The sequence below is a fragment of the Ursus americanus genome, chromosome 16 (assembly GCF_024610735.1).
Source record: "Ursus americanus isolate L20-20 chromosome 16, mUrsAme1.1.p, whole genome shotgun sequence".
Classification (NCBI taxonomy): domain Eukaryota; kingdom Metazoa; phylum Chordata; class Mammalia; order Carnivora; family Ursidae; genus Ursus; species Ursus americanus.
In genome coordinates this window covers 39639671-39653501 of record NC_142142.1, presented here as the reverse complement: position 1 = coordinate 39653501, position 13831 = coordinate 39639671, and the positions used below count along the sequence as shown (strand labels likewise).

Below are 13831 nucleotides of genomic sequence, written 5' to 3'. Positions count from 1 at the left end.
ACTTGTTGCCCTCCTCTCCAGATAGGTCACTCACTGACTGGTCCTATCCACGTACAGAAAACTTCTAACCAGGGGCACTGGGGTGGCTCCGTCAGTTAAGTATCTGCCTTCTGCTCGTGGCACAGTCCCAGGGTCCTGGGATCGAGCTCCCGTGTTGGGCTCTCCACTCAGTGGGAAGTCTGCTTGTCCCTCTCCCTCTGCCCCTCCCCCTGCCTGTGTGCTCCCTGCTCCCTCTCTCATGCTTTCTCATATAAATAAATAAAATCTTAGAAAAAAAAAAAACCCATACTTTATAAACAGCTTTTTAGTGCCCCCTTCTTAAATATTGAATTAGGTGGCTTAGGAACACCAAAGATCTCAGGAATGCCGTGAACATGATTAAGAACAAAAACAGATGTGGGGGGGAGGAAAGCAACTTGAAGACAAGGCAGGAAGCAAATAACTTCAGATAAGTTCTTGATATTTATGTCAAAGAGGGAAGGGTATTCCATCTATGACGTAATAATTTGTAGTAAAATAGGGCAGAGAACGAGGAAGAGTTCTTGAAGATGAGAAATATGCCACCAGAAATTTAAAAATATAGTAGAAATCTTTCAGAGAGAACACTAAGAACGTAGACAGGAAAATGAAGAAAAGCAGGGGATTAACGTAGAGAGTCCGAGAAGCACGGAATAAGAATTTCAGAAAGAGAACAGAGGAGACATGTAGGACTGAGTGTGTCTGGGTTGACTTGGCCAATGGAGAGCTCAGGTCGGGGATAGAACCCCACACCAAGTCACATTATGTTGAATCGTCAGAACAGCAGAGATTGGGAAGAATCTTAGAACTTACTTTCATATAGAAAGAAAGAGACCTGCATAAAAGATTCCGAGTCCAATTTCCCTTAGATTTATCAGCAGCAGTGCGGGAAGCTGGAAGATAGTAGCTCCACGCCTTAACTGCTGAGGGAAAATGGTGTCTAGCTTACAATTTCGTTCTTGTCCAAATTAGTGATAAAGTGCATGCATAAAATAAAAACTGGTTTTGAGACCCGTTATGTTTGCAACTTACTGTTCACACACCCTTTTTTTCTTGGGAAGCTGTCAGAAGGTGTGAGCCATTAAACTGGGCAGAAAGTCAAGACAGGAAAGGATGGAGTCAGGGAATAGGAGGAAGGGGGAAGGAATTTGTGATCAAAGCCCCAGCAATGGCAGGTGTGTGCAGGTCTAGAGAATAATCAGTGTAGCTGAAGTAGGAGAATGACAGGCCTGAGGGAGGCCTGTCTTCCAGAAAAAAAGAAATTGAAACCATTGGATCACCCCTTGCATCAGACGGCACTGAGGGAGCTTTGCAGACCTTTTTGACAATCTCAGAGCCGGAGTGATCAGTAGATGTGAAACCAAGCAGGTGAAAGAAAACGTGCAGTTGCTGTCTCTAAGGGGGAGAATAGATACCAAAGAAAGGAACTGTAATCAGAGTACATTTTTATGGTATGAGAATGTAAATAGGAGTATTGATTTGACCAGGGCAAGGGGAAGTGAGTACATAAACGTGGAGTATGGTGGTTTCTGAGTGGAACACTTTTTTTTTTTTGAGTTGGGGGGACCAGAGAAAGAGAATCTCAAGCAGACTCTGTGAGCACAGAGCCGGACGCAGGGCTCGATCTGACGGCCCTGAGATCATGTCCTGAGCCAAAATCAAGGGTCTGATGCTGAACCAATGAGCCACCCAGGTGCCTCTGAGTGAAACCCTTTTTTTCACTAGGGAGCTACTAGGTACTGTCTGGACTGAACAGGGTGCAGAGATAAAAGCGTGCCGTTGAGCACTGCGGAGGTCAATAGTGGAGGAAAGGCTGGGAGCGCAGCCTCAGGAGCGCGGGCCCGTTGAGGTGGAGGACTGCTCTTCTAGGACAAGCCTGTGTTCTGTGGCTTTTCAGGCTGTGTACATGGATGCACTCAGCAAATATTTTCTACAAAGTGAAACTTTTTGGGGCACCTGACTGGCTCAGTTGGTCAAGCATGTGACTCCTCATTCCTGGGTCATGAGTTCAAGCCCCCATATTGGGCACAGAGCTTATTTAAAAAAAAAAAATTGAAACTTGTTATATTGCATAAGTTTCTTATTTTCATTTGATTTATCATTATAGGTCTACCTCATTGAAACTTGTACAGTGTTAATCATGTAGAAGTTGCTGAGTGATGGGCCGTGTGGGTGGCTCAGTTGGTTAAGCATCTGACTCTTGGTTTCGGCTCAGGTCATAATCTCAGGGTCATGGATCGAGCCCTGCATTGGGATCCTCTGCTGATTGAGGAGTCTGCTTGAGATTCTGTCTCTCTCTCTCTCTCTCTCTCTCTGCCCCCTTTTTCCTCTCCCTCTGTCCCTCCCCCATTCACATGTGTTCTCCTTCTCTAAAATAAATCTTAAAAAAAAAAAAAAGGAATTGCTGAATGATACCTGCTAATTAATATTAGTTTAAATGTCTTGGAAAAAACCAAAAGTGAGGGCTTTCGAGTCAGTCACTTGCTTGGCTATAAACGACTACTTACTGTATTCTAGATGCCATGTCCAGATACAGTGGTTAGAAAACCATATAAGGCCTCCCCTTCAAGGAACTCACCTTCTAACAGGAGGGAGGTGGCCATGCAGGTGAATTGGCAAGGTAGTTTAGATTGCTTGAGGGGAAAATAAACCAGTGGGGTTGGGGCCTGTCCTCAGGAAGGGCCTGCAGAAGATGCAGATTTGAGAGGAGTCTGGACCTCTGAGAATGTGCCTGCCTGGGGAAGAACAGGGGAAGGGAGTGCTGTAGGGGGAGAGCCCTGAGGCAAGAAAGAGCCTCGCTTGTGGACAGACCCAAGGACCGCAAGGGTGGTGCTGAGCCTGGGGCTGGGTGATGGATGGAGGGGGATTTTGGGTGGAAGAGTGAACCTCTCCCAGAAGGAGGAGTGATTGATGTGTTCTGACTTGCGATGATTCAGAATGTTGGGGGAAAATGGCTCAGGGAGGGCAAGAGAGGACACAGCTTCCCAGAGGCCCACCTGACAAGTAGCCCAATGTGCAGTTGTACTTCCATTGTGGGGGCGTGTTCGTGTTCATGTGCGTTTACACCCACAGTTACATTATTTTTATTCATTCTTTTTACTTGCACGGAGCGGTCCCCTTTCTCCTCGATGCATTTATTTAGTAGTTGCAGTGGCTTGAACCCAGGAACGTTAATTAATGGTTGGGGCAGCAAGCAGTAAACATACCGGCCAGCAGCTCATACTAGCTTTATTACTTTATTGTTTTAAATTGCTGGTAGTTACAATAATGCACATGGGCACGGGTCCCAGACAGGAAGAATCATTGTCTGCAAGCAGATCTGGTGTGAGCTGATAATCCAGTCTGTATTTACTTTTAAATTTAAATGCTACATAAATCATAGGAAAGATGCCTTTTTGACTTGCTTTGAACTTGGGGGGAGGGTGCAGCTCTTTCGTATTTTTGTTATTTTCGCAATTGTTTTAATGGACATTAGAAGTTAGTAATTTGCTTTATCATGATTGGTATCTGAATATGGCTTGCACCTAGTAAACATAGTAGAATGGTTAGCAGAAGAGCACATGGAGAGTGCCGTTTGTAATTTGAAATGTAATTTCCTCCCTCTCTGCCCTGTGAAAGTCATTTTGGCAAATTGTCTGATTTTCTAGTTGTAAACAGATATGGGTTACTTACCCAAGAATTTCTGCCCTTTCTTGACTTTCAACATTATGGAACCTCAGAAATAAAGAACCAAGCCTTTGGTTTTCAGGGGAAAGTGAAAAATTAAGAAATTTTTAGATAAGGCCATTCATTCTTAATAGTGCAGACTATCAATTTACTATTGCTATCATTTTATTAAAAATATTTAAAAAAAATAAAAAGATAATCATAGAATTCAGAGCACTCTTTCTTCAAGAGAAGACAGTTAGTAGTTCCATATCCTTATACATTCAGGTGCATGCACACACACGTGCACACCAGTCCCTTCTTATTTTTCTCATTTTTCAGGCCATTGAACACTTGTCATGGACCTTATTAGCCCCCTAATGAGTATCAGGGAACTCCACTTTAAAATGCTAATAAAAACCATCTTCTATATTAAAATGTGAATGTTTTCATTGCATGGATTTGTTGTTTTTAAGGATTTTAATTTGTTTTGAGAGAGAGAGAGAACATGAGCAGGGGGAAGGGGCAGAGAGACAAGCAGATTCCCCGCTGAGCCGGCAGCCCATTGCGGGGCTCAGTCCCAAGACCACGAGATCATGACCTGAGCTCTTATCTTTTTCTGGTTATAGTAGAGGAAAGGAGACCTGGTGGAATCAATTTCAGATCTCTGACATTAGCTCTTCATGTTTGTGGTTGTAACCTCTGGAAGTCAGGGTTTTAGCCAAAGCTGACCTGTGGATAGTTTCCCAACTTAACCTTGGTAAAATCACGGAGTTGAGTATATACTTTGGTGAAATAGAAATAGAATATTTTTAAAGGAGGTGTAATTTATTACATTAAGTACATGAGATAATTGAAAAATGGTAACATAGTGCCTAATTTTTAATGATTATGACAATGCATTTGAAATAAACAGTATTATAAAAGCATTTGATTAGCCAGAAGTAAGAAGCATGCTTATAGTTTCTGAGAGTATTGCCAGCTTTGTGCTTGGATATCCCACAGAACACTCCCCTACCCCACCATCATTTGTATTATTTCTTTTGTTTGGTTCTTTTTTGGAATTATTTCAATCATCTGTGAATTAGTAGGAATGATTTAAAATGGACATTAATTATTAATATTTAATTAGTAACACTCCTGGGTGTTTGTTACTTAAAATCGTTTCCCTCTTTTACGGTTTAAGAAAACATATCCCTTATACATTCCCCCTAACTCTGCACACACTATTTAGCACCCTCAATAAATAACCAAGTAATACTGGCCAGTGAGTTCAAAGGTTAAGCCCAAGTTCACACCATTTAGATCATCTTATATTAATACTCAAGCCTCCTGGCTTTCTGGCCTCTGCAGTTAGCGTGCCTTCCACGGATGACGGGATTACTGCCTGGCTTTGGAATCTTGCAGATTCCTGTTCGGTGAGGAAGCTGTCTTTGTTTCCAAGCCATGTATGTTCCCTAGGCATCGGGAGTATCAGGAAAGTAGAGTTCTGTCTGTTGTAGTGCGAACTGTGAACCCAAGTGCAAAGTTAAAATTGTGGGTGTCATTTATTATAATACCTAAAATTTGGGTAGCACCATGTTTATGTTGCACAGAAGCGAAAACTAATAACACTGCGAGAGGTTATTCCATGAGGTTGCATAGCTAGTAAGTTGAGGGGAACATCCTTTTCTCAAGAATACAAATTTAGAGAAATAACTTACGTAGCGCTCTTTGGATCACAGCAGTGTCTCAGTAGTAACTGCAGATTCATCTTGACCTAGCTTCCGTGCCAGCCGGAAGCTGGACCAGGGCCAGGAAGCCAGCAACTCCCGGTGATTTTCTTCTAAATGGTAGGGCGGTATTAAATGGTTCGTGTAAACCTGAATTCCCACAGAAGAAAATGCGGAGTCTTCATGCAGCCTGCTTGAAGTATGCCCGGATTTAATAGGTAAAGAAGGCATGTGCAGTCTTTTAAACCCATTTCATGCCATCCTGGATTTGGGAAGGATGCCTAGTCCCATGGGGACTTCATGGGTTCTTCCCTGCACGCTCGTAATTTAGGCTCCGGTTCTGTAATTGTAGCCAGAGAGAACTGAATGTTTCGGAGCCAGCCCGACGATAATGAGGTTAACATTTGAGTGCTTGCTCTGTGGCAGGCATCGGGCTTCCTGCTCCTGGGCAACGTCTTAATTTAATCCCCACAACAGGCCTGAGAGATATAGGTATGTTAGGAGCCCTGTTTTACAAATAAAGAAATTTAAACCTGATAACAACGGCCATGAACATTTGAAGAACTCTTTTCTATAGAGCAATCACTATTTCAGGCACTTTGCTTATGTGCTCATTTAAACTCACTTAAGCCTCAAGACAACACTATGATGAGCAGTTACTACTGTGAGCATCGTATAGATGAAGAAACTGAGGTCCAGAGAGGTTACGTGATCTGCCAAAGGCGGCACAGCTAGTCCCTGATGGGACTGGAACTCTGTCAGGGTCTGCCCTCCTTTTAAAGCCCTTGCCCTTGCCCATGACCTCAGGCACTTCCTCTGAGGTCAGGAGTGCAATGAGAGAGGATGAACGGTCGGTCAAGGCTTGTCTCCGTACCTGCTGGAATCGGTTTCTTAGGGTTCCTATTATGGGCAATTGGAAAGAAAGGAGCCAGTACAGAACCCGTCCACTGGAGAATTTTAGATCCATAAACACTATTCTTCGTCTTTTTTTTTTTTAACATAAAAGTATTTTATGTATTTATGTATTTTTCAATATCTTTCTTTGTAGAAGACTCTTTGTTCTCATCTTGGGGATACATAACAGAGCTCTCTTAAATCTTGGGGCTTGGATCCTTACCAACCAGTGTAATCCGGATGAACAAATTACTGTGTTCCTATGAAAAGCCTTGGAGACAGTCTAAACCATTTTTAATCTTGGAAATGATACCTCATTTATACTTTAATATTTAGAGCTCTAATAAAGCAGAGATTATTTGTATAAATTACTGCCTTTGAAAATAATACCTAACAGCTGGCATATGTCAGTGGAAAAATAATGGCTTTTTGCATTCAGAGTTTGCTCCCTAAACCTAATTCACCAGTTTCTAATTAGGATTAAGTTCAAATGTAAAAAAAAACAAAAACAAAAACAAAAAACCCCAAAACAAAACCAAAAAAAAAAAAAAAAAAAACACCCCACCAAAAACCACGGCTAAGGAGTTTCGGTTGGTGTGATGCAAACTGTCACTTTTAAGAACAGGTTTTCTCAGTTTGCCACTAAAACTGGAAAATGCCTAACAGGAATCCTGCTATTTTATTAAATAGTGGGTTGAAATGTTTGAAGCTTGTTTTAAATTGAAAGCTTCACTTCTTTACTGCTGATGAAGATATGCTAAAGGCTCCGAACTCCAGTCATCCTTTTGACAGTAACAAAAGAGGACTTTCATATGTATTAGGCTCTCGGCAGAATCATAATAGTCCTCCCACTGGAGAGAATTTATTACCTGCACACACAGGGTTTTACTCCATTAGGATGTATGCTCGTGTGTTCAGAATAAATAGTTTGTTTCTCAGGTATTGGCCTACTCTGATTGTAACTTACTAGTGTCCTGACCTAAAAGTGTGTCTTCTCTTTATGACAGATTGAAACCATGCAGCCATAGTCAAAATGCAAGCGGGTGATAAACAAGATTTAAAAAACCCAAGCCACTTTATTTTGAACTAACTTTAGAGTTTCTTTGAAGTTGCAAAAATTCTACAGATTTCCCCTGTATATACTCTTCCCAGGCTTCCCCTAATCTTCACATCTGACACAACCGCCGTGCAATTGTCAAAACTGGGAAATTAACACTGGTACGCAATCATTAACTGACTCAGACCTTATTTAAATAATTACTCCAGTTTTCTCACTGACGTCGATTTCCTGCCCCAGGATCCTGCCTTGGCTCCCGTGTTGCATCTCCTCGGTCTTGCGAAATGGAAGAGTCCGTCCGTCTTTGCTCATCGGTTGTCTTACGCGGCTTACTGCTGGTGAGGGCAGTGTGCCCACTGTGCAGTAATGCTTCTTCCCTTTTGTAGTCATCACTACCTTGGGGAGATACTTTAAAACGATGGCTTAGGTGCAGGCTGGTGGACAAAGGTTTAAGTCATTTTAACTTACGAATCATGAAATGCCAGGCAGAACTTGAACAAACACGAATGAATACATAGGATCTTGGCACCCATTAATAGACTGTCCTTTTGCTGACTTTTTCTTTACAAATGGAAGGTCTTTGATGATGAGTGTTGTGCCTTTTGCTATCACTACCCTGCAGGTAGGTAACTAGATGCTTCGAAGGCATGCGTCATTCAGTATTTATTCATACTGGGACTGTGTTAACTGGCCTTCCTGGGGCGAAGCTGGACCGCTTGCCTGCCTGTATTGCAGCACCTTCCTATCCGAGGAAACATGATTCACTCAGTAAGGGGATAAAACCGTCCTCTTCAGAAGATGCTCCCTCCACAGCAGGCACTTTCCCAAACCCTGGAGCCAAATTAGCTTCTGAGATGATCGTTTCATTGAGGAAGGAAATACTGGGCTTACATTTCGCTTTGGACTGGGGGTGCTGCAGTGGTCCTGAGCCCCTTCATGAAGGGGTGGTGGGGGAGGTGGGCCCCGGAGCTGCATCTCTGGAGATGATCATTAAAGGCCCTCATTTAGGTTAGGCTCAGATTTAGATTTACTTATATTTATTTCTTGCTTTAAGCCATATCAGCTTCTCAACCAAGTTACTAGAAGCACTTTTTACCAAGTTGAGTTTCTGTCCTCGTAAAGCGAAACTCTTTCCGCTGAGCCAAATTAATAAAATGGAATTTCTTATTAAGAATGAATTATTAAGTAAAATGGAAGCACTGGGCTGGGAAGCAATTGATGCAATTTGTTTTCAAAGCCTTAAAAGTGCTGCAATGTGCATAGATCACAAGGACCGGCTTAAGTGCCAAAGCATAGGGCATTAATTTTCTTTCGTAGAGGATTCCAGGTTCACAGGATGTCAGAAGTGCTGACTTGGCAGTGAAATCCCATTTGTAGCATGTTAGATTAGGAAACAGATTGATTTATACATTGATGTAATGGATCCAGGCACAGTGTGTGCTTAAGAAAGTGGGAGCACATTAAATAAGGGCATTTTCAGAGGAAAGGAGTACAAACATCACAGAACAAAACCGATCCTATTATCGTCTAGGTAAGGTTGGGATATGTTTGATTAGTTGATTCCTAGACATGGTCCACAGAGGCTTTTTATATTTCAGATGATACCTTCTTGAGAGTCTCTGATGACCACAAGGATTAATCTTTCTGAACTCAAAAGTGAATCCCTGCAGCATATTAGCTGTCTGGAGTGATTCCACTTACTCTCCTCTTTCTTGGTGGTAACTGATGTGAGGGGCTGCTGCTTCGCTGCCTCTTCCTGTAGCCTTAACCTCCGGTATTTTAGATTCTCTTTAGGGAAGGCGATGCTGACCATCTCAGCACAAAGATCAAATGCACTCATCACTGATGTATTGACCTTAGTGGTTGACCCATAAACTGAACATTTATACAGTTGGAGCTCTTGTGGTCTTTTAGCCAACAACCATAATGAGTAACATGTGGAACATAATCTTTGGTGCTGATAAGTGGCTGCCTGCACGCTTTCGACCACTCCACGTCTGTGGCTCTGGTGATCTCACAGTAACTAACTCATCGACACTGTTTCTTACCTGATTTCATGTTTACAATTGAAGAGGTTAATGCCCCCTCCCCCCAGAACTTCTCCCACACCCGAAATCCTGTTTGTTTAATAGCTGCTTTTAATGTTAAAATATACAAGGCCACCTGGCTGGCTCAGACAGTGGAGTGTGCAGCTCTTGATCTTGGGGTTGTGGGTTCGAGCCCCATGTTGGGGGTAGAGATTGCTTAAAATCTTAAAGGGGCGCCTAGGTGGCTCAGTCAGTTAAGCATCAGACTCTTGATTTCTGCTCAGGTCGTGCGTGATCTCAGGGTCATGGGATGGAGCCCTGTGTCAGGCTCTGTTCTCGGTGTGGAGTCTACTTAAGATTTCTCTCTCTCCCTCTGCCCCTCCCCCTCTAAAAAAAACCTCTTAAAAATAAATAAACTATACAAAGGAATAGAGAGAATTTAGGAATTATTGCCCCACATCTTTTAGATTTAACTGTGGTGGTTTAATTATTTCCTTTTGACCTATGGCTTTGGCTTTCTTGCTTATATATTTATCATATCTTTCTCGATTTTCTTTATTTCTGTCTGGGCTTTTGAGGTAGGAAGGAAAGAACTTAGGAAAACACTGGTTTCAGTAGATAAAAGTGTCCCTGGGTTTCTTTGCCTTTGTCTCGGTATTAACCCATTTATGTATACCCATTTTCCTCCATATCGTAATCCAGCATTCTAGCCATAATCCTTAGATATGGCTCTCAAAAGAAGAATGGCCAGTAGAAGAGGCATTTTGGCACACATATTGAACTCAGTGTGAGAATTAAACACATCTGCCTTGTGTGTCCTTACCCCTTTTAATGATTGGTTTGAATTAATATACCATTAGAGTATTGCCTATAAATAAGTGTGTGTTTCTTTCCACAGATGTCCTTAAATATTCTTTCTTTTTCTTTTTTCTAAAGATTTTTAGTAATCTCCACACCCAACGTGGGGCCTGAACTCACAACCCTGAGACCAAGAGTCCTGTGCTCTACTGACTGAGCCAGGCCCCCCTTTTCTTTCTTTTTCTTATCAGCCTATAGCTTTATATGCAGTTACGTGGAAGGCATAAGGTTCTGCCTTCTACTTTAATAAATGATGAATCATCACAGTAGGACTACAATCAATTCTAGTTGATAAAGTTGCTAATTGTTCTTCCGTTGGCTTTAATCGAGGTATTCTTTCAACCCTGATTGATCTTGGCAATATTTTCAACCCAAATTAGCTTTCTCCTAGCTATCCAACAAGTGTCTGTGCTTTCTTCTCTTGTACTGGTAGAAAGCGGGCTTATTTTAATATGTTCCTAAGCAAAATGCGTGGAGGGTGGCAAATTTTTCCTGGAGAAAGGTTATAATGTATTTCAGAATCAAATGTAGTCTGATTGGAAGGACCATTAATGTCTGTGTCGTCCATCACCACAAATAAATGAGAGTTGCTTAGAAAGCATATATTTCCCATATATTATAAAAGTCAAAGCTACCCTTTCTGTTAATTGGAAAACCATTTTATGTTAATTGCTCTTTTTAATAAGAGCAACGTGATAGACCATACAATCTTTAACCCTATCCGCCAAGTTTTAACATTTTAAGAAACTGTTTAATTTTTATTTTGAAAGACCTTTTACATTAGGGGAGACCACAAAACTCCATTGTGGCTGTAATCATCAATATCAGTGTATTTCTAGATGCTGGGATGCCTGTGTTTTTTCTAGAACACAAGACTTTGTAGGAGCCTTAACTGTCATAATGCCTAACTGTTACTTCTCACCTGTAATTTGTGATCTCTTAGTGGCTATCATCTTTTCACAAAGAAGAGGATACTAACCAAAGAAAGACAATGGGATCATTGATTATTTTTATCTAATACAAGTTAAAATTGCTCATGAAGTCCGCTTCAGTGTTCCGTTTTAGTGTTCCACTTCCATGAATGATTCCATCACTCATTGAGAGATACTAGCTGTGCTTGACATCTTCCTCACCACCCCCCCCAGCTAATCTGTCACCAAGTCTTGCCACTTGTGCCGTCTGATCTCTTAAATCCGTTTCTCCGCTGTACTGCCCTAGTCCAAGGTACCATCCTCCCCCACCCCCTCTCTCTGCCCCCTTCTCTCTCTGAGTCTGCAGCTCCAGCTTCCTGAGCCCTCCCCTGCATACACTTGTTCCCTTTCAATCTCTTTGCCATCTTGCAACCAGAAAAAGTATCACAGCTGCATTTTGAAAATATTAACTTCGTGCTTAAAACCTCCCAGCACCTCAGTGATAAAGACAGAGTCCTTTCTTGGTTCACGCACTGTGTAGGCTTGTCCCTTCATGCCTCTCCACCCTTCTGCTGTTGTCCGCCTCTCTGTCTCCATTCTCTCTACACGGGAAGTTCTCAAGTACTGCTCTCAGGAGTCTTCTCTGACCACCTCCTACCCAAACCTAAGTTAAATTCCCTTCCTGCCTGCTGCTTCAGCGCTGGATTCTTTTCCTTCGCAGGACATCCGGGAATGTGGTCACACTTTCTCATGTGTGAGTGTGGACTGTTGGGCTAGACCGTAAGCCCCGTGAGAGCAGGGACCATCACTTTTTGCTCACTCTTGTGACCTAGGCATTTAGCATGTTGCCTTGCAAGCTAGTAGCTGCCCCACAAAATTGTGTTGGGTGGGGGAATTACTGGAACTTCAGCCTTCCGATACTTTCATGGCTTACTCTGTTGAGGAATGGGAAGTAGATGTGCTCATAGTAGAGCAGATGGAAGTTGGATTATAGGTTCCCAAGTCAGAAGTGTCCAGGTGGGGAGTGGGGGTTCGATTTTCTGTTGACCTTTCGCTTTGATCATGTAAGTCCAATAGTCGTCGTTTTTTTCTGGCCTAACTCCTGGGAAAAGGATTTGTTTATGAAGATAAAAATAATAAATAATGAAGTTTTAAAAGATCAGCTCTACTGTCACAAACCATTGGATGACTGTGCATTTGTGCCAGCTTTTTTGGAGTAAACGTGGATTTTTTTTCCCCCTTCGGTAGGCTCTTGCAGCCAATGCTGGAACAGGGTTTGCTGTCGCTGAGCCTCAAATTGCAATGTTTTGTGGGAAGTTAAATATGCATGTGAACATTCAGACTGGGAAATGGGAACCGGACCCAACAGGCACTAAGAGCTGCTTTGGAACAAAAGAAGAAGTTCTTCAGTACTGTCAGGAGGTAAGAGTGTTGCCAGAACGTGAAAACGGCTTTTTTTTTCTGGGTCAAGCTTGACCCTCTTTACCTTAGAAGACCACGTTGCTAATGACGGAGCCCCGGGCCTTTTATTTCTAAATATATATGACATGACTGAGACTTGTCAGAGGCTTTGCCTGTGCGCGCTGCGAGCTCTAGGTTCTTTCAGGAGGGAACAGGGCAGAAGCTTGGCGGGAACCGTACGAGTAAAACCTGGTTCTCCTGGCTTCTCACTTCCTCTGGGAGGATGTGAAGCCAAACACGTCATGTGTATGCTAGTAAAGCCCGGTTCTCTTGGCTTTCCACTTGCTGATGGAAAGCCACCGGTATTGTAAGTGGTAATCTCAGATCTGACTCAACTCACCTTTTAGGTCAAAACGTGACCTAGGAAAGGGTAGGAGATGTTTTAACTTCTTACCAAGATTAGCCTAGAGGGCCAGGGTTAAGTATTATTCTCTGATTTCATCAGACATTTCCATGGACTTGCCTTTTTTTTTTTTTTAATTTTAATTATTTATTTTTTAAAATATTTTATTTATTCATTTGAGAGAGAGAGAGCACAAGCAGGGAGTGGCAGGCAGAGGGAGAAGCAGGCTCCCTGATGTGGGGCTCGATCCCAGGATGCCAAAGGTAGACACCTAACTGGCTGAGCTACCCAGGCGCCCCTGGACTTGCCTTTTAATGTGTTTTTCTTCTCAGCTATTTACAAGCACCCTACAAGTGGACTTGATACCGAATAGATTTATTTTGGGCTTGAGAGCTTGCTGCTTTTGTATGTCCTTAAATAAAGATTGCCGCACCCCCCCCTTTCTTTTTAAGAGAGTGCCTTAGAAGTGGTCAGAAATCTCCCTGTCAAAAGAAACTAATAGTTACAGGATGGTTTTACTCGGGGGGTTCAGTTAGAACCAGGAGTAGCAGAGTGGACGTTGAGATTTACAGAGCAGAATGACGGTACTGACACCAGGCATCCTTACTTGCAAACGAGTGTCCATTTATTATGGATAAAGTCCATTTATTGTGCATGTCTTTTCTTTCCTTTGCAGATGTATCCAGAGCTACAGATCACAAACGTGATGGAAGCAAATGAGCCCGTCAGTGTCGACAACTGGTGCCGGAGGGACAAAAAGCAGTGCAAGACTCACATCGTGATACCGTTTAAGTGTCTCGGTGCGTGTCCCTTAGATGCTCTTGGTTACTCCGCAGGAAGCGGAGGGCGCTCAGTTTTACATGCAATTTTCTCTGGCCTCACAGTGAAGTCTCTACATTTGTCAC

General features: G+C 42.6%; 1 protein-coding gene across 4 annotated transcripts in view; it reads left to right on the top strand.

Moving 5' to 3' along the window:
- The window catches only part of APLP2 (amyloid beta precursor like protein 2), a 79701-nt gene that overhangs the window by 29450 nt on the left and 36420 nt on the right, over nt 1-13831 (top strand). For all 4 annotated transcript variants that reach the window (XM_045783740.2, XM_045783739.2, XM_045783738.2 and 1 more), the window contains exons 2-3: nt 12371-12544; nt 13603-13726. In XM_045783740.2, coding sequence (XP_045639696.1) covers nt 12371-12544; nt 13603-13726 — 298 coding nt within the window. The remainder of the gene's footprint in view (nt 1-12370; nt 12545-13602; nt 13727-13831) is intronic.